Source organism: Lepisma saccharinum, chromosome 1 (genome assembly GCF_977018435.1).
Source record: "Lepisma saccharinum chromosome 1, izLepSacc3.1, whole genome shotgun sequence".
Lineage (NCBI taxonomy): Eukaryota > Metazoa > Arthropoda > Insecta > Zygentoma > Lepismatidae > Lepisma > Lepisma saccharinum.
Genome location: NC_139229.1, coordinates 216,677,174 through 216,697,924, shown reverse-complemented (window position 1 = coordinate 216,697,924; position 20,751 = coordinate 216,677,174). Strand labels below are relative to the sequence as shown.

The 20,751-nt window shown below is 38.2% G+C and overlaps 1 protein-coding gene across 1 annotated transcript; it reads left to right on the top strand.

The window, feature by feature from the left end:
- Positions 1–547: 547 nt before the first annotated feature.
- Positions 548–2,236, top strand: LOC145991855 (uncharacterized). Its single transcript, XM_083127898.1, has 3 exons — positions 548–587; positions 1,631–1,679; positions 1,904–2,236. Exons 1-3 carry the CDS (start codon positions 570–572, stop codon positions 2,149–2,151), a joined length of 315 nt encoding a protein of 104 aa, XP_082984024.1. The 5' UTR covers positions 548–569; the 3' UTR covers positions 2,152–2,236.
- Positions 2,237–20,751: the final 18,515 nt, after the last annotated feature.

The window sequence follows — 20,751 nt, the reverse complement described above, 5'->3', positions numbered from 1 at the left end:
CGAAGATATAGATGAGTGATGATATGATAAAATTGATGAATGGACATTCACAAACACCCATTCCCAGGCCGGGATACGAAACCGGGATCCCTGCCGTCGTAGTGGGATGTGTTAACCACTTTTTTATTACTGATCCAAAATGTTATGTACCCTCCATGTAGTGGTACTCATAAAGAATTACCAAATCAGCTGTCCTCTGATCTATTCTAATGGTTCGATTTAGATTGTTCTCTCGTCTATTTTACATATTAATGTAAAGAATTTAAAAGTGATATAAAAATAGAAAAATACTGTGTAAAATACTCTTCATTACATGAGTCCTCATCTACATCTTTTATGACTGTGGTTATGAAATTTCCTAACAAATCTCTCTCCAAGAGTTCAGGTATTTCGCATGTAACAATATCCGGACGACGAAATCAGCAAGGGAGGAAGCGATTTCTGGAGAAGAATGAAAGGCCGAGGAAATGCAGCTGTTTCTTTCATTGCTCAACTTCCTGGCCACATTTGTATATATAAGGAGCCTCATCGATTTTTCATCACTAACCAATTCAACAACAAAAAGAAAAATGGCCTTTAAGAACATGGTAAGTGATAATTTTGAAAATGTATTGAATTATACAGTATTCTAGGCAGGTTATCTAAAATTCGTGATCGTTCCAATTCTTCCAACACTATATTACACACACATACCAAAATAATGTTCCTGCTTAATCGTAAATTATTCATTCATTTCTCTATCTTAGACGATAAAAAATAAAATGATAGACATATGATAACTGATAACGATATTTTAGATATAATTACATTTTCTGTGGAAATTTATAATATATGTATCTCACAAAGTCTTATGAATGTTTTGTATCTGGTATCCTAAGGCATTCCGTGTTTCCATGTGCTAATGGCTACTTGAATGAATGATAATAAGCGATTCATATCCTTCCGAAATTTATGGGTAACAATTGTTTTAGCTTGTATCGTATGGAATATTAGGACATAAGACCATTCTCGTGTAATAAAGAAATGAAAATTTCTGTAATTCGATCATTTGTTTCCGCTCAATAACACTTTGAAAATAACACTGTGAATTTATTAAATATACAACAACCATACCACACAAGGCAGAACGCCAACTTTCCTTTGTTGAACAATCCATCTCACTTATCACTTCCATCATAATGGATTTGAAAATCTTCACAATTGAACGAACTAGTAACCAAATACACATTCTAAACACAATATTTAGGGTATTTGTTTTTTAGATGAAACTGTTCTCTCATAAAATTTTTCCCCACCAGCTCCGTTATAGCTCCCAATTTTTCTGCATTAGATTCTACATTTTATTATAATGAGCCTTCCTATATATACACTTCACATTTAATTTTGAAGAATGAATAGTACATTTTGACTCCATTGAAAACTAAAATTCTTTTTAGAAACACGCTCCTAAATTATAGATTACAATTTCACCTCTGATGAAAGGATAATTTAAAAATATATTTTGAAAAATATAATCCTTGAAATATTTGAAAGGAATGTTTCTCTTTTGTTGTTTTACAAACACATATTATTTTATTTTTTGTTAAAAAAATATACGAAATATATAAACAAATCCTTTACTCATTTGCAGATGTCCATCCTCGCTGTTGCTTTGATGATGATCATTGGATCCACCTATGGTGAGTATAACTTCAGTTGAATTTTAAATTAAATTAGAAGCTGATTGGATAATTGCAATAATGGAAATCAAATCAGATATCTTCCAGAATATTGTTTCAGAGTAATCTATGTACTTTCATAAAGTTTAAAAGGAATAACTTATGCGTTTCTTTCTATAAAATTTAAATTGAATATCTATTGGTGTAAAGAATCGTCTGATCGTGATATTTTCTTTGAATTCTAGCTGTAGGAATCACCGGAGTGAGCAGCCAGAACAACAACAAAATCGCCATCGCTACCCACCCTGTTGTTGGCTACGGTCTTGGAGGTTACGGAGGATTTGGCCTTGGAGGTTACGGAGGATACGGACATGGAGGCTACGGAGGATACGGACTTGGAGGCTACGGAGGATTAGGTCTTGGGGGTTACGGAGGATACGGTGTTGGTCTTGGCTACGGTCTTGGTGGCATTGGATACGGATATTACGGTTAATTTAACCTTCGATAATATTGTAAACTTAAATTGTTTATTGTCAATAGCGTTGAAACAATTTCTAATAAACTGATGCGAATTGTGCTACAAACGTTGATGTATTTCTTAATTGACACTACCCTGGCCTAATTCGATTATCATGCAGCCATTCGAATTTCCTCATTATAAGGACAGATCAAACTTTAGTAGGATGCGACTTCGTGCCTCACCCTATTTTATACGTGGAAATCTATTCCTCTTTGCAAAGGGGCTGCGAGGTTTGAAATGTGAGAATCCCTGCACTAGAGATTTAAATTGTAGAACATATTTGATTTTATAGAATGCTTTATTATCTCATATATTTTCGAAACAATACGTTTCATAAATAACTTCGTTATTATCTAAAACACTAAAATCATATCACTCAATTGTAAAATAAAACTGTGTTAATTTTATCAAGAGCATTTGGTGGATACTATGCATTAATAAGATACGTGTAATGTTGCTGCAGTATTTTGATGCCAACAGCCTGCTTATGGTGTTATACGCGACGGAACAGACTACCAATATTGTAACGATACGCCCTGGATCGTACTTGGTTTTATGGGTCTATTGAGCCTCGGCTTCACGCTCAGTATCTCTTCGGGGCTTCAGTCTCCTCGGCTCAAGGTTCGGGTTAATTCGGATGCTTCAGTCCTCGATGTAAGATCGCTCGTAATTCTGGGTCAAAGGTTCTCAACCTACTTATAGATCTTGACCAAGATTCTACAAGCAATCGACAATCCTTCTTCCCACTAGGTTCTGATATCCAGTTAAGTATCCAACTTCCTTTTCTCTCTGCAGCCTCTGACCAGAGAACCGAAAATTAATCCGTGACCACAGAATAAGAAAAGGTGTACCCCGACCAGGGTTACAAACGTTGACTACCAACAGTCTATCGGCCGATCCCGAGTTCCGGTATATCTCAAGACAATCACAACCCTCTCAATTATATCTCCTGACCAGGAGCATAGAACACAGAGAATATAAGCCTTCTGACCAGAAGAGCTAAGTAACTGTCCTAAGGTAATCCCAGAATGAACTAATTCCTAATATCGAAGTGGATGTAAACGCAGAAGTTCGAACGTTGAAAGAAAAGACGGTTATACGTGTTCCGCATTTATCAGAAGTTCGAATACAAAGGTTCACGGGCCACCGAGCTTCGCTGCTTATATAGGATTTCTCGGTGCCGTGATGGATTTACAAACTTTTATCTTAACAACAATTTTGCATCATAATGAAATACAAATTAATTAAATATCAATGAGGAACATAATTAGTTACATGTAAAAGTTACTATTTTTACCCTTTTGTGAATAATAAATATGCAATAGAATTTTAATTGTTACACTCAGTATTTAATTTGACCAGGGAGTATGGCTTCTTTCAACTCCCCTCTCCCCCTGCAACGGCCACGCGATATGACAACAAAGAAGGAGAAAAAATTTACAAAGTCAAAATGTTAAGCTAAATATTTATATACAGGTTTTGTCTTGCGTGAGCATAACTTTCTTTTGCGTTAACGTAACTAAATTCTGAATTTACGGTCTTGCAGTTAAAGAATCAGGGATTATTATGATATAAGTCTAATTATTGTCCGCCAAGGGACACGACAGATACAGAGTGGGAAAGGCAGCCTAATCTTTCGTCTTTTCTCTGTGACAAGTTTTTCATAAGATAGAGTCTGCCTGGCTCTTACACAATAGCGTTAGCTTTCTTGCATTGTTGTCACCGATAAAAAACTTCCAGCTCAGCCTGCTGGCATAAAGAAACAAACTTTTGGAACTTATAACTAACACCAGGATGTATAGTTTTTTTATACGAGGTGTGTTCCACATTCCTTGGTAATTAACCATTTACATATATAATTATAAGTACAAAGCAAAGAAAATTTTTATGTCTATATTTCTAACGTGAACACTGCTACACGTTACAATATCTCCCTAAACCGTAACCTACTGCCTGTTTTCTTTGTTTCCAGCCAAAGAAATCAACTACATCAGCGAATGTAGATAAGAAATAGGCAAATATTAATTTCGTAACTTTTTCTGATGGGCCTTTACCCTGAAATGGTTCAGTCTAGTACATTTAGCTCAAAAAATTAAACGAACCTGGAAGTAATTACAAAGCAGTTTCTTTAAATGGTATCTTATAGTCAAATGTCTAGAGCAATAAGTGGCGAAAAGTCTAATACTCTACGAGTTGGACTGCGTCCAATACAGTAGATTTTCTTATCTGGCTACAATGCATCCCTATGTGGAACATGAGCCAAAATTTTGCCTTATATATTTCTTGATATCACACAGACGAAAATGTTTCTATTTAGAAATATTATTACAAACAAATTACCTTTCTTATGATATAAGAATCATTATATTCGGATTAATATTACACCTCCTATGCATATTTCCTTCCTATACATCGGCTACGATGTATTTTTTATGATGTGTGAGCCCCCCTTTTCACGATGTTCGTGGAATTGGTTCAATGCCCCCACTACTTTTGGAGGGGCCACAGTGGGAGGGGCTCGCAGTGTTGCCAACTTACTTCGCAAAAAAATTCACCATATGATATTTCACAGGCGAAGCTAACCTACAAATAGAAGTTGGCATAAATTTCTATATTATAGTGATTTTTTTATGTGTGAAGAATGTTTGGATTTAAGGTCAGTGTAATTTTTAGAGAATTATCCATTTTTTTTTCTTGTATCTAAAACTGTACAGTCACTCTTTCATTCTTGACATCATACACAAAAGTTTTCTCTGCAATAAGAATGACGCTGCATAGAGTATCGGCAGGCAAGACGTCATGGAACTCGCACACAATTTTGATGTCGGTACGATCGTTAACAACCACCTGCTTTCTCTTCGATGTGTTAATGACGAACATGGGTCTGCGAGCTATGAACTCATTGGGGTTGTAGTACACGTCCACATTGCCAGAGGTCACTCTCTTGTAAGCTGTGTATGCCTCGTACAGTTTCAGGTAGTCGTTGTTTGCAATGTTCAGGTTGTAGTTCTCACGCGGAATATCTCGTTCCTGCCATTTTTGAGGTAGATGTTCTTGATCTTACAGTTGTCGAACTGGCTCGAATCTTTTTCTTGGTTGTTGTCCTCCCCTGTCTGGAAGAGCACGACCACAAACTCTGGCATATCGTACCGGATGCTCTTAAACTGTGTGGTCACGTCAAATTCAAAATGGTTGCCGGAAGCAGGTTTCTGCACGCACTGGTAACCGTAAAAGTAGATGGGTACTTGGGGATTCTTCAAAATGTCTGCTTTGTACTTGAGAGCGTAGTTAGTTTCGCATTCCACTACGGGCATGCGCAGCTCCATGGACTGGATGATGCACTTGGCAGGATCGGGTAGTGTGTTGGCAAGTGCCGAACCGTCTGCACTCAAGGTGCTGTAACGCATCAGCGCATCGTTGTCGTTGGCGCTTCTGCGAAAAGTGACGCTCAAACTACCCTTCCACATAATCTCTGTGTAGTCGGAGAAGAAGCCATGAAGCAGGCGCATAGGAAACAGTACTGTGTGACTTTGAGTTTTCATTTTTGTGCCTGCTTCGAATCCCCCTGCCTGGTAGTATGCTGCATCGGTCTTGGAGAGTTTCAGTGTTCTTACAGCTGTAGAGGTAATCCCGGGGTAGTCAACCCTATCGATGACGGTGCCATGCTTTCTAACTTCCACCTGCGAGAACAGGTACGGCACAAAATTATCTACAAGTCTTAAATTTGTCTTGGCAAGGAATGCTTCGCCGTTGTCTCTTTTCACAACATCAAACTTGATATACAAATCAGCTCTCGAGGGTGAACGAACCCGTCCCCGACGTCCACGTCGTATTCTATCTCTTGATTCGCTTCATTGAGGTTGGCAAACGTGCGACGATTGGGTGGGAAGGACTGCAACTCGTAACTTTCGATTTGCTCCATAATGGTTATTTATTATATGTTAATCTCCACGAACGCAGTGGTCGTGGCTCCTGCAAAATCAACCACCTCTCCCTCCTCGTTGGTAATTGCCAATTCTATGTTGTCTATGCGATTACGAGATACAGGAAAGTATATCGGTGAGGAGGGTGTGTAGATAATTGGCTCCATGAACTCAGAGTTTGGTTTGAACGTAGCGATAATACCTGTCTGCTTGTGACTCCCTGGGATGCCGTCCGAGGATTTGGTGATCATACCTTCTGCCACATTGCAATGTATGTTCAGAGTCTCGACGGCTAGAAATTTAGGAATGTTAGCACTGATGTGCTTGATGCCAGGTTCGAGCTTTGTGTTGTTCTCGAATCCCAAAAGCTCTCCGATGGTACCCAGGTCTACGGTTTCAGTGGCAGACACCAGTTCCACCCTGTGAGTTACAGAATTTTGCGACAGCAGTACACTTCTTGGCAATTGAGCCTGCAAGGTAGACAGATTGAACTGGCCAGGGGTGATGCTGATTTTTTCGCTGAAATTTTGATAGTATGGTTGTGTACCGTCACATTAGGTATCAGGTACATGCTGTAGAATTCGCGAATAGCAATAGATTTAGGATAGATGATATCGTCATGCAATGCGAGTTTCAGAAGCGAAGTCTCGCTTGTGAGATGGAATACTCCCATAGTGCTTCAGGTGGCACAATGCTTTCTGGAAATCCTCGATTGTTGGGTTATTTAATTGCGAGAGGAAGACAAGCATGGAAACTCAGAGATGGCCACAGATCACATCGCTAAAACCCTGGATGCGTTCGTCATTGTAGTAGAGGTTGACAACACTGAGATAATTTACCAACCCATCAAGTGGCATGCCTCCGAATGAATTGAAAACAAATGCTTTGTTGTTGTTGGCTTTGAGGTAGCATATCCAATGGGTACCTGGATTTTCGTAACTGTCCAGGTTAACCACGCCACACTCTTTTTTCTTCACAACAGAGGGGAGAGAATCGGACATGAAAACGCCCCTGAAGTGCTTGACCCCCAACGATTCGATCAAAAATTCAATATCGAAGTTGGACAGGGGCTCTTCTTTTTTTAAAACTTTTATAAAGCTCCGAGGTTGTTCTTTCGCTTTTTGGTCACACCTTTCCCCTTCTTCTCCATAGCCAGGTTGTGGCGTTTCTGCTCTTCTTACTCGGCCTTGTTCTTTTTTGCATCGATGACGGTCTTGGCAATGGCTGCACTGCCTCCTGCCAAGCTGCCTACAGCACCCAAAGCTGCCAAGATAGCCGGGATGCTGAATATGAAACCTCCAGTCTTCTGCTGCTTTCGCAAACCTTGTAACCTCCTCAACTGAGGAATGCTAAGCAGCAATTTCATTCCATGACCTTTTGCCAAGCAGGAATGTTTCTTCTCGCGCTGCTTTTTGGTGAGCATTCCATCTAATAATCCGAGAGACTTGAGGTTTGCGTAGGGTATTTGGTAAACGACACCTTTGGGCTTCATGGTGATAGTATGTTATTTATATATTGTGAGAGGGTAAGAAAAAATCTCTGCTTTGCCCCTAATGCAATGAAAGTGATGGTAGGTTGGTTATACAAGTTGCTTTCTTTTCACAAGGGTTATTTAGTTACAATCCCCACCCTAATTTTCGTTTTGTGTTCATGGCGATGGTCGTACCCAATGCGGCAACACTTTCACCTAGCGAGACATCTCTGCTGACGATTCTCTCGAAAGCCGCATGCTCCAACTTCCTGTCAGCATCATGACGTGCGTCAAGATCGATGTGAGCATTGTAGGCAATGTCGTGGTCCTTGCATGCTGTGTCCAGTGGGTTCACTCCCTTGTCTTCTCTTTCCAGTCGCTGTTCGAGTTTCGTACCCGGACCGCAGTACTGGTAACCTGGCAGGTGCATCTCGAAGGGTAGCTTGTTGATAATATCGTTCACCAAACCTCGACCATCGGCTACATTCCAGAATTTGGGAGGTAGGGTGTAGATGATTTTGATAAGGTAACCTTTACCTTTGTTGTCGTTGACAATGAAGTTGGCAAGCTTGGTGCTAATCATGTCCATGATGCCCACCTTCTCGTTGTCGAAGTTGCGATTGCCTGCATTTTCTTCGCCTGCGATAACCAGCAATCGATCTACAAGCTTCCTTACGTCGTCTACTCCTTGGGCAAAGTGTTGTAGAGTTTGACACCGCTGCCAGTCTTGAACTGGGTCCATATTGACTTGATGAGGTTCCCGTACTTTTCGCCACCGTTAGATTTCACGCGATTCTGTGTTGCATCGTTGTTTTGGTACAGTGCGTCCGTCATGATCAACATTTCGGTGTAACTTTGGTAATCCTCGTCTGTATAATCTTTAGGATGCTTCTTAGTGCTAAGTTCCCACAGTCCCACCGTGCCAGGATACCTGTTCTTCTCACCAAAATTAACTTTTACATTGTCGCCCTCGAACGTGACTTTTGACTTTCCAATCTTCCAAACCACACGCTCGTTATGTTCCATGCTCGGGTACAATCCGAATACCTTGTCTTTTTCGAATTTCCCGGTGCTTAGGTAATCCCTCGCCAACGGACCCAGCTCGACTAGCTTGTCCGAAGAGGTACTGCCTAGGGCCTGACGTCTCGGAGCCGGAGCAAATTCGAATGGAGTAGTGTGAATGCTGGATATCGTTGTAGGTATGGTATAATTTCGAGCAGTGAGTGCCACAAGCTCGTTGATTAACTCTTTGTTTTGCTCGGTGACATCTTTGATTTCTTTCAAGTCCACTGATAGCATCGATGATAGGTTGGTCCTGACGCTTTTTCTCTTCGTAAATTCCACGATTCTCGGATTTCCAACCCTTAAACAGTTTTGCCAGGTAGCTACGCAGCTTCAGGTTGTCGTCTGCAAGTTTGCGTTTCATTTTCTTCTTGTATGTAGTTATTTATAATAGGTCAAGACGTTTCTTGTAACGTTGCAACGTTTAGAAAATTATTAATTTTGTTTCTGTATTTTCCGTTATTGGGTTTCCTCGTCATGTCTATTGTGACAAATCCGAAATCATCTTGGATCCAACTTGAAAAGCAAAATTTGGAAAACTGATTGTAGTTTATGTCCCCACCTACATAATCATCGTAAGCGTGTTTTAAATTGGTGTAGTCTTGACGAAACAAACAAATGAAATTAGCATTGTCTCGGAGTAGCTGCTTGGGGATTTTGGAAAAAGTCTGAGCAAGGTAGAAGAAGTCCATGCCTCTGTGCCGACCCGGAGTAAAAAATTTCGAATTTCGTTCTGGTTCTCCAGGATCACGTCGTCAGAAACCACCACCGAATTTTCGTGACAGCAGTCTAGTGGTATCACTTCAGAAGCAAATATAGCGTGTCATTCTAAAGAATGAGGGGATCTGAACCAGTTGTTTATGCAATTAATTGCTGGGGTGATGTAAACTACTCATCATTCATCCTCTTGATGAGACCACTCGTCATTGGCATGACGAGTTAACGCTTGGCAATGCGAAAGGTACAAAATCACACTAAGGAACTTAACTACAGAAAAGACAATGGTCACTCGTTGGGTTTTGTGATCCGTTGAACCTGAATCATGGCTGGGTGTTAGGATAATTACCTGTCTATCTGAAGTCTTTAGCTGAATCAAATAAGCGAAGTCCTCTGTAAGCTTCTCCAATTCGTCGACCAGAGCGTCGTTCCACTTCTGACCTACTGCTTTGCTGACCACCTCTTCTCTCTCAACTCAATCCCAAAAGTCAGCCCCCTCTCAGCTTGTCTCACCTCTATATTACCAGGCCATCGAGGTCTTCCTCTATGCCGAATCGTGTTATTTAATTGCTAACATGCAAACCGCTGACTCTATAACCAGAAGTATTATCTGTTTCCTGAATGCTCAGGAGGTTTGCATGGCACAACACAATGCATTGTAAACATGCCTCAGAGGCTTGAGACAACTGAGAAAAACAAGTGAATGCCCTGGTCAACATGAAGCGTTCAGAGAGACTTAAATAAAATAAACATATAATCTTAGGGATTGATACGTTCTGCCGCCGCGGAGAAAATTTTCTATGTTGAAAATTTAAAAGTCAAATCGCAAAGCTTGACATGACCCAAATTCGCCAATTCCATGTATTTTCTTAGAAAAACAAACAAACAAGATATAAGAAACAACAAAATATAACTTTCTCTTGTTGTCCTAATCCCTAAAAAAAATTTCTATTCCCTAAAACCTTATAATGAATAATAACAAGGTCGTATGTTTATACGATGTAAAAACAATATTATATACCATTATATGACTAGTAATTACAATAGTTCATGTCATTGAAATGATATAACTCGCAATGTACCACACTTGTGCGTACGTAAAAATTTGTTATGTAGAATTGCTCATCCGCGAGCGCTTGGTCAATAGTCTGTGCTCCATCGCCAAGCGAGGCAAATGGCCGTAGTGTTATCGTACAAAAAAAACCATAGCTCCCACTGTTTCTAAAAATTGGAGCCCAAAATGGACCCTTCAAATAAGCTACGAAACCTTAAAAAGGTTCACAAGTAAGTACAGACGTAAGTTCAATCGTAAATAAGCATGTAGAACACAGGTGTTTGCTGTAACCTTATCACAATATACACATCGCACTGTTTTGCCTGTAGAAAAGCCTGGGTACACCAACATGTACTATGTTTTGCTAAATGTGTAGCTACTTCACTCATGACTACTTCAAATATATATACTTTCACTGGCTATCTTGCGTATTCCGATATTTAATTAAAAATACTTGATGCACACAATTAATTACACAGAAAACTGTTTGTATTTTATATAGCCTTGTACATACTCGTGTGTAACTGCACACAAAAATCTTGCACGTATCCACCAACTGTCTACTCTGATAATAAATATTCGAAAATGTTCTGCGAACAAATGTGTCGCTTTCGATGTTCCATATAGGTGAACAAAAAATTACTGCTTGGGATAAACATATGCATAAAACATTGGCACTAAAGCATGCTTCCTGAAATGTTCGAAAGTGCTGTAGTTATGCTTGCCTATTTTTTGCATGTTCGTTTGGTTATCCATAATGAAAATTTTCTTCTTAAAAAAAAATTAACACACTAATTGCTATCGTTGGATAATTTGACCAACTGGCGCTTGTCGTCTCCTTGTAATGTAATGTAAACTATAATGCATGTAAAAACTGGCTAGCATGCATCGTACGAAACTGAAAATTTGTAGAAGGGCTATGGAAAAGTATTGTTTTCGATAATGCAAGGTAAATATTCACATGCATACACATGATATAAACTTGCATGTGTATGTCTGGGAAAACACTGTAGCACAATTGGATCAACAATACTGTTCTTATTGCTGTGACCGAAACTGCTGCTTGTAGAATATATGTTCTCTCTACTTCTCTTCTTCTTCATATTGCTTTTCGTCTTAACTTACTTTGGGTAATGTAAAGGGTGTGGTAAATTACCCGTAAAACTTGGGAGATGGGAAAAATTTGTCCCAACTGGAAACAGTGTGGAGGGAAACTTTATCTGGTTCCTTCACTAGGTGTCGTTGATAGTCTGTAACACTAAACTGGAAAATTCCTGGGTGAATACAGGCTTTCCGGGAAAAATGTAGTCGTCTTGAAGAAAAAATATCTGCATGCTTCCTTGTAATCTGGTGATGAGTATTTCTGCATGGTAGCTTCTGCGGAAGTCCTTCATACAAAATGCCCAAGATTAATGTAGGCATTGCTTGTCCACGTTGTTCCGTATAGACAGGTTAGGTTAAACAAGGGAAAATTATAATAAAGAAAGGAAATTGCAAAGGATGGGTAGATATAATTCACGTTGATGCACACAAAACCAAACTCATTTCCATTGCCTTGTCTTAAAATTAAATTAAATTGCCTCATCAAAATAAAATAAAATTAAAATAAATTGATTAAATAATTGCCATAACTCTTTGAAAATAAATAAGGAAAATTTAAATAAAATATACAACCGTAATTAAAATATTAATGTCCATGATTGATGTGTTGCCTTAAATTATTAATTATTACTGTGCTGCTCTGATTGAACCTGTCTCGCAAGTTGATGGTGCTTATAAAAATAATACACCAGTGTTATAGTTAGCAATAAATTCCAAATAATAAATACTAATATAGACATGGGCAAAGGGTTTAAAACTAATTCCTGAAATGAAATGCCCTTACTAACAGATTGATTAAGTTGCTTTAAGGCAAGTTCAAGCGGAGTCCATTGGGGAATAGTGAAATCAGATAAATTCTTGGGAATATTAAGTAATAAATTAATTTCCTTCATTTTTACCTGTTCAAAAGCTAAAATTCTTGTATGTAAAATTTGTTGATCCACAATAATCTGCGAAAAATCGTGATAGTTAAAAAATATAGATTGCCCCTCGGTAATCTGAATTGATCTGTGGGTGTTCAAATTATTATTCAAATTCTGAATGACAATGAATTGACCTGAGCCTGATATTAAAATACCATTACGTGTTCTGATAAACTGAAATAATTTATTGTCAGTAATAGACTTCACTTCAAAATTACAAAATGTAGAATTAATAAACAAAAGTAAGTCTTGCAAGCATGTTCTAAATTCTGTTTAAATGTAAAAAAAAATTATTATGTTGTGAACCCTTAAAATAAATATGTAAAATTCGAGTTTCGCAAAGCAAGCTATTAGTGTCCTAAGAGATTGCTTTGGCAAGCCTCTAATGGCCTCCTAATAAATGATAGGCCGGTGCAATTTGCCGTGGTTCATATTATGCAATGTAAAACAAAAAATTCAGTAAATGCTACTTCTGACTTTCGTTAAAACTCCAGGCGGTAACAAATATAGCATCAGGGAATTAAAAAGGTAAAATTTAAATTTTAAACACAATAAGGATAATAAAAAACTTTCTCAATTTCAAATTTTCTTTAAACAAAAGAAATTTAACCACTCAAAACATAAAAATGGCGTGTCAATCCCTTAGGTTTGTCCAAACAAAATAGATCGAGAATAGTTATGCAGTATATTAAAATATAAATACAAATTACTAATTATTACCTACTGTACTAAAATTAACATGAAGTTAATCGGTAAGAAGTAATGAATTTATTGCTGCATTGTCAAATAAGGTGCAAATTGGGTAAGTGAACTAAATTTCCTAATAATAAATATTAATAATAATAATAATTTCTCAAATTATAACATTTGTGGTAAACCACGCTGTTTAAATTTGGAAAGGCTAACGGTGCCGTGGCGACTTTTGCTTCACATGCCTGTTCCAATCACCGAGGCTTAGCCTGGGCATGTTGCTGACAATTTTGATTACTCTATGTGCATAAAGTGCTAAAATTGCCCTTTCGCAAAATTTACCTGATTTTATCAAAATTTCGTTTATCTTAATCCTGATTCTAATGAAAAATGCGTCAATTTCCCAAAAAATGTACTTACTATAAATATCTCTATATACAAACGGGAAAATTTTGCAAGAAAAACAAAAAAAATTCGCCTGGTTGTTTTTTTGTAAAATTATTGGTCGTGATTAGTCTGAAGTGCATAAATGCGACGTTTTATGGCAAAATTTATCTATGTAACAAAAAAAATATCCCTAACATTGTTGACATGAAATTCTGTCGTGAAAATCAAATTCTAATGGCTATATGCGTAACTAAACTGGTATCCTGAAAATTTTAATGAGCGAACGCCACTGGTTGGAGAAAATATGCAAAGTCTATGCTAAGTTTTTCTGAGCTACCAACGTGCTCTGGAAGGCGTAAACGCGGAGAACGGAATTTGCTGACATCAGATATTCTAAGTAGTGCAACGTTGCATTTTGTTACTGAACGTAACTGAAAATTTCTCAACCGCTACAGCGAAAAAACTCGCAGGCTCGCCGTCTTGACGGCGACTTCGGGTAAGTTCGGGTTCCGTCCGAATAGCGGACGAAAAAATCGTTGCTTTGAGCAGCGGGCAAAGCTAACATTCCAACACGCGGAGGAGGAAAATGAAAGGCGATGATTCGCTGACGCGCTGAATGATGCGTGAATGTTTACAAAAGTTTAAATTACTACAAACAGGGTTTAGTAAGAGCTGCGGGAATTCGAAATGAAGTCAAGGACTTTTGAAATTACGTCATAGGCGGGATGGAAAGGGAGAAAATATCGTCGCGCTTGCGACAGCGTGTTTATTAAACTCGACCACTTCCGTGATGATACAATAACAAGACTTGGGAAGGTGCTAGCAAAATAAATGACTAATAAACCTTGCATAAAGTACAATCAAACCTAAAAAATTAATTATAACTTAAAATTTTAAAACGCAATGAATAATAAAATTCTAGGCAAAAGTAAAGTCGTAAAAAATATGATCCGTAAAAAATACAACAGGTTCGGAAACCTGAGAATTTGGCTTACTTTCTGCTTTTAAAGTGACATTTGGAACTTTCTCGACTTTTGCTGTTGACTGATTTACAAATAAATCTTTAACTTTTACAATTGGCTGGACACAGGGTGAAATAGTCAATTCACTTTCAATTTTGCAACTGTTTTGAACAAAACTTGGACCCTTGCTTACGGCAAACTCCTGAACTCTATCTTCAACAGATACAATATTCTTCGGCAAATCTAAAATGTCGTCTTTGGTGACTAAAATATTTCGGGATACATCCTGAACTCCTTTTTGTGTACTGGATTGAATAATAACAGACGGAGGAAGGGGTGGGGGAATTGGCGGGTGACTCGTTTTCAATGGTACTACTTCAACCATTGATGCAACATCGTCGTAAATCTGGTCAATGGATGGTGAATCATTATTAAGTTGACTTAACGGTAATTCGTTGGTACACTCATGGTCATAAGTAATAGATTTCTTGCGTTGACATTGACAGTGACAAATTATGAAAATTATAAAAATGCTAATAATAAATGTTGTTGATAATAAACTTGTAATAATGATAGTCAAAGGACTTGTTCAACAGATAAATAAAATTTGAAGCTTTTATGTATAGAAGAAATCCGTTTAAAATAACTAAAATCGCAATGTTTTTCATGATGCTTAGGCAATCAAAACAAACAGTTCTTCAAAACTAACACGTACTTTAAGCCTGCCTAGTCTAAATTAGTAGGTATTTTAACTCAACTTTAATTATTCGTGACTCTAGGCTCAATTTATCTGCGTAATTCATTTTTTGATATAATTTTTTTATTCTCTAAATTTATTAGCACTGTTTAACTTATCTTATTCTAAATTTTACTGCAAACTTATGTTATTTAATTTCAGGTGTTATCTTTATTCTTAAATACTTAAAATCAATCGAACTGTACTGAGGTACAAGGTAATGGAAAATTGGGAGTGATTTACTCCTGACTACCTGAAATGAAATAATTATTATTATTTATGCGATCTTTAAATGCATTAAAATACTAACATCACTAAAACTTGAAGAATATTTAATTCTCTCAACTCATTCTAAAATATGCTTAGCATATTATTGTGGCAAAGTTAGAAACTAAAACCGTTGTGGTTTAATCATTATCATTCTGCGATGGCAGAATGGATTTCCAGGATTATCGGTAGCTATCCAATATCCGAAGGAAAATGCTTGTTATTGGAGCGCAATAAAAATCTTGACGTCGACGTCTACATATTCATATAATATAAATATTCTCATCATTGGCGCTTAAAATAAACTTTGCTAATTAATCATATACCTTCTTCTAAAGAGTAACTATAAAATTCTAGTGATGTACTCGCTGAGCTAGTATTATTACATACTGCAAAAAAACTTTTGTGCTTAAAGCACATTATTAAATAATAAGTCTGCTTTTAATCTTTAATATTATTAGTGCCATTTTATTATAAATTATTATTATGTCATGCAAGTGGATTTAAACTATTAGACCTGTTTCACTTTAATAAATGCCGTAACTAGGTGCAAAAATTGCAATATTATATTTTAAGATTTAAAACAAACTACATTTTAAAGTTTTTAACGTTCGAAGCTACAACGTGCTAAGGATAAATATTCAACTGTAAAACAAAACATTGTTTCGGACAGAGAAAAAAAAAATATTAATATATACTAACAAAAAAATCTCGTTAATATGTGAGAAACGTCCACGCCGTGTAATGCTCTCATAATTCTCTTCTAGTTATTCAAAATAAGTTGGCTGTGCCTAACTTTGCTTAAAGCATATAAGTATATGTATATATGTGTACGGACTCATTCTCGTCACTGCTGCTTACCTGTGTACGGACATCTCTCGTCACTGCAGCCTATTTATACATCTATTACTTCTCAACTAGAACTTTTAATTAATCGGGCGGTTTATATCCTAAATCACGGTACGAACATTGCACAGCGTGTCGAGGAATATAATTGGCGTTTCGTTTATTTTCATATTAACATGAATTAAAACTTTCAGGTAATGTATTAGTAAGTTAAGGTAACGTAAGGCAAGTGACTATCTCGTATAAACTTTATTATCTCCTTAATCTAAGCTCCCTTCATGAGGTGCTAGGAGACTTCAGTCATTAAGAATATAAATGAGTGGTCCTCGGGGCCTTATTCGTTCCCAAAACTATATATATATAAAAATGTAATATCCTCGTTGCAATAATCTTAGCAGTCATAGTTCAAGCATTCTAAATCATTTACAAGTTACGGTCAGTTTTAAACCAAATTTAAATTAAATTTTTAAGGAAATTCAATTAATAATAATAACAAAAACAAAATATTGACTCAAACAAGCATACTCTGTGCCATGACTTGTTAAAATGCACCATAGTGCCACTGAGTCAGAGTCAATAAACTCTAATTTATCTTCCTCACTCATGATATAACTTTACAATCCACTTTTAATCCACGTTGTTAATTAATTAAAATGTTAAGGTTAAAATCGTTTACTTTTTACTGCATCCTCATAACCAACGTTGTGATAATTTTCGTATCCAAGACCATATAAAAAATTTTCCGACCTCTTATGTTCTAAAATCACTGTCAACGCAAGAAATCATCAAATCTAAATGCCTTATCCTTATTTAAAATTCTGGATGGTAAAAATTTTCCAGGTGGGAATTTGTCGTAGCCATGGTGCTACCAGGAGCGGATTGATAGGGAAACGTCCACGGACGTCCCTGGCCGACCGCATTTTTGGCAAAATATGGCTGCCTGAAACCCGACATCGAACCTTCCGCCACGCGGAATGCCGGACGCTCCTGATACCAAAGCGCCAGCCCGATGCGGGTAACCGCGACGGAACTAAGGCGCAGGTTCCTCCGCATTCTACATTTCGCTGATTACCGACCCAGACTTGAGGTCGATAAATTTCATCGCATTCATCCTCATGTTAGACTGAACATCTATCATGGCATATAAATTCTTCCCCCTTAATGTTAAAAAAAACCCCTTTAAGCCCTATGTATTTTCAAAATGAAATATGGTAAGGACATACTAAAAAAAACTAAACAAATGAGCAAAATTTTGGGGTGGGGTTGAATTGAAAACTGGTTAAAATTTAACTGCAACTCTTTTCATTTCCTGAAAAAAAATGAAAAGGCCTCAAGCACTCCACCACGTGTCAATATTTGGGGTGGGGTTGAATTTAATTAAAAACTGGTTAACAATTTTCCATCTCATTTCCGAAAAAATGGATGGAAGCCCTAAACATTTCCATCACGTGTCAAAATGGAGATAGGGGGAAAATTTCAAAGCTAACAATTAACTGCAACTCTTTTCATTTTCTGATAAAAAAAATGAAAAGGCCTCAAGCACTCCACCACGTGTCAAGCTTAAGGGTGGGATTGAATTCTAAACTGGTTACCAAACTCTTTTCATTTCAAAAAAAAATGAAAAGACCCGAAGCAACTCCACCACGTGTCATTCTAAAGAATGAGGGGATCTGAACCAGTTGTTTATGCAATTAATTGCTGGGGTGATGTAAACTACTCATCATTCATCCTCTTGATGAGACCACTCGTCATTGGCATGACGAGTTAACGCTTGGCAATGCGAAAGGTACAAAATCACACTAAGGAACTAAACTACAGAAAAGACAATGGTCACTCGTTGGGTTTTGTGAACCGTTGAACCTGAATCATGGCTGGGTGTTAGGATAATTACCTGTCTATCTGAAGTCTTTAGCTGAATCAAATAAGCGAAGTCCTCTGTAAGCTTCTCCAATTCGTCGACCAGAGCGTCGTTCCACTTCTGACCTACTGCCTTGCTGACCACCTCTTCTCTCTCAACTCAATCCCAAAAGTCAGTCCCCTCTCAGCTTGTCTCACCTCTATATAACCAGGCCATCGAGCTCTTCCTCTATGCCGAATCGTGTTATTTAATTGCTACCATGCAAACCGCTGACTCTATAACCAGAAGTATTACCTGTTTCCTGAATGCTCAGGAGGTTTGCATGGCACAACACAATGCATTGTAAACATGCCTCAGAGGCTTGAGACAACTGAGAAAAACAAGTGAATGCCCTGGTCAACATGAAGCATTCAGGGAGACTTAAATAAAATAAACATATAATCTTAGGGATTGATACGATAGCTATGCCTAGTTCCTCGTACAGTTTCGACAGCTGGCGATACTTCGGTTGCTCCAAACTTTTGGAGAAAACATACAGGTGCCTGTTCTTCCAGTTTAACCAGTTGGGTGCAAGAAGAAAATTATCAATAAGTAACGTTGTTTTTCCACATCCAGAAGGTCCAACAATAAGGCAGCGAATGTTGTCGTGTAGAGGCTCGCCATTTTTCCTATCCTGACGTTCCGATGGAAAATCTGGCAGTTGCCGTACCACATCCCAAGCACCCGTTACACAATCACCTCGTTTGCGTCTATCCAACTTTTTTCCTCGAGTCCCAGCCATTTCAGCAACAGTTTGTCACCTTTTCTACGTAATACTTTTTCATTAAGATACGTGTTGGGGTATTTTGTTTTAGAAAGTTCCTCTTCGTAAAATCTTCCTTTCAAATTTTGTCGCGAATATCTTTTATTATATATGTGTGACGGTTTCCGGGTAAGACTCGAACTACGGTGAAAAGTTCCGTACTCTAATTTTTAGTGAAGCCTTTTTCAAACGCACGCTTAAATTTACTGATTCTCGCCTGATCTCCAATTTTGTATTTCGGTTTCTTGCTTGTAAATTTGTACTTTGGACAATAAACCGTAGAAATTAAACGCTGCTAGTCAGATTTGTTGACGTCAGCTGGTTTCATGCTTATCGTGCGATGCAAACTGTGATTATAGCTGTTAACAAGTTCCGGAAGCATGTCGTGCCACTTGTAATTCCCCTGAAGCGTAAATTGTTTCCACATGCATGTTTTGAGAGTTCGGTTGAAACGTTCCCCTATGCTGGCTTTGATGTGACTAAAGGTGGAGTGATGTTGAATATTTTGTTTTTGAATAAATTGACGAAATACAGAGTTGTAGAATTCTTTTCCGTTTTCTGTTTGAAGAAATCGAGGTCGCCTGCCACTTTTATCGAAAATAGTTTTGAATGCTTCCACTACACAGGTTCCTGTTTTTGCCTTGAGGGGTAAAGCCCACGCAAATTGTGAAAATGTGACTATAACAGTGAGAAGATACTTGTACCCCTTGTTGATTTTATGTAAATTTTTCAAGTTGCCACTGCACATTTCCACAAGGTGCCCTTGCCACAGGTCGTCTATGCTTTCGGTTACTACCACTAATCGTTTATAATTTCGTCGTGCAGGTTTGTGCAGCTCGTTCACACTAGCCTGCCTAGACATTGCGCGAAAATAAAAATATAGCTTGGATGGGATTTCTGGCTGCAGACAATGCTGGGTTTTCTATGTACAGTTAGTCTCCTATTTCTATGTCGATAATTTGAGTGGCATCTTCGGCATAGGCAGTCTCGCGAGTTTCGGGGTGGGAGAAATCGACCAACTCCACTCCTCTTATTTTAGGCTCGTCACCAATGTTCGTCACGGTCAAGGTTGGGTAGTGGGTTGCGTGAGCCAAAGACCAGTATGAAACCTTGACGAACTGAAGTGTGCCGGCGAGGAAAAATTGGTGATAGGCTTTGGCAGGAGTAAGCATGTAGAGTTTGGCAACCGGATGGAAGAGCGAGGAAAATTCCCTGTTTGGAATGCTGTACAGTTCGATGACAACAGTGGACTTGAGATTGTCCATGCTGGCTGGCGTTCAGGGTGTTTACATTGGTTCGAACCTCGCTCTCCACATCTTCCAATCTACCGTTTATTGATTCCAGATGCTCCTCGATAGCACGGACAACAGTGTCGTAATCGGGCTTGATCTTCACATCGACAATAAGCCTCTTGAATTTTTCGTTTAACTTATGTAGTTGGGTACTGAAATTGGTTATGGCCGATTCCTGGCTCGCCTCGATGCTGCCAATTTGCTCTTTCACATTGGCGATAATCTGCTGTAGACTTTCCACGAGTGTCAACTTTGAGCTCTGGGTTGCGAGGTCGTGGACCTGGGTTCTAACTTCCGCAAACAAGCCATGTAGTTCGCTGATGTTCTGGTTGGTAGGCAAGGTTGCAACAGACTCCCGAAGCAATTCAATTTCGGTTTGGATGTTTTTTGATGTCGTCGGATTTGAGTATTCGGTTGAGAGCCCTCTTCACGCTTTTCAATTCCTGCGAGGTAGGCAGGGTGGCTACCGTGTTTCGGAGCGA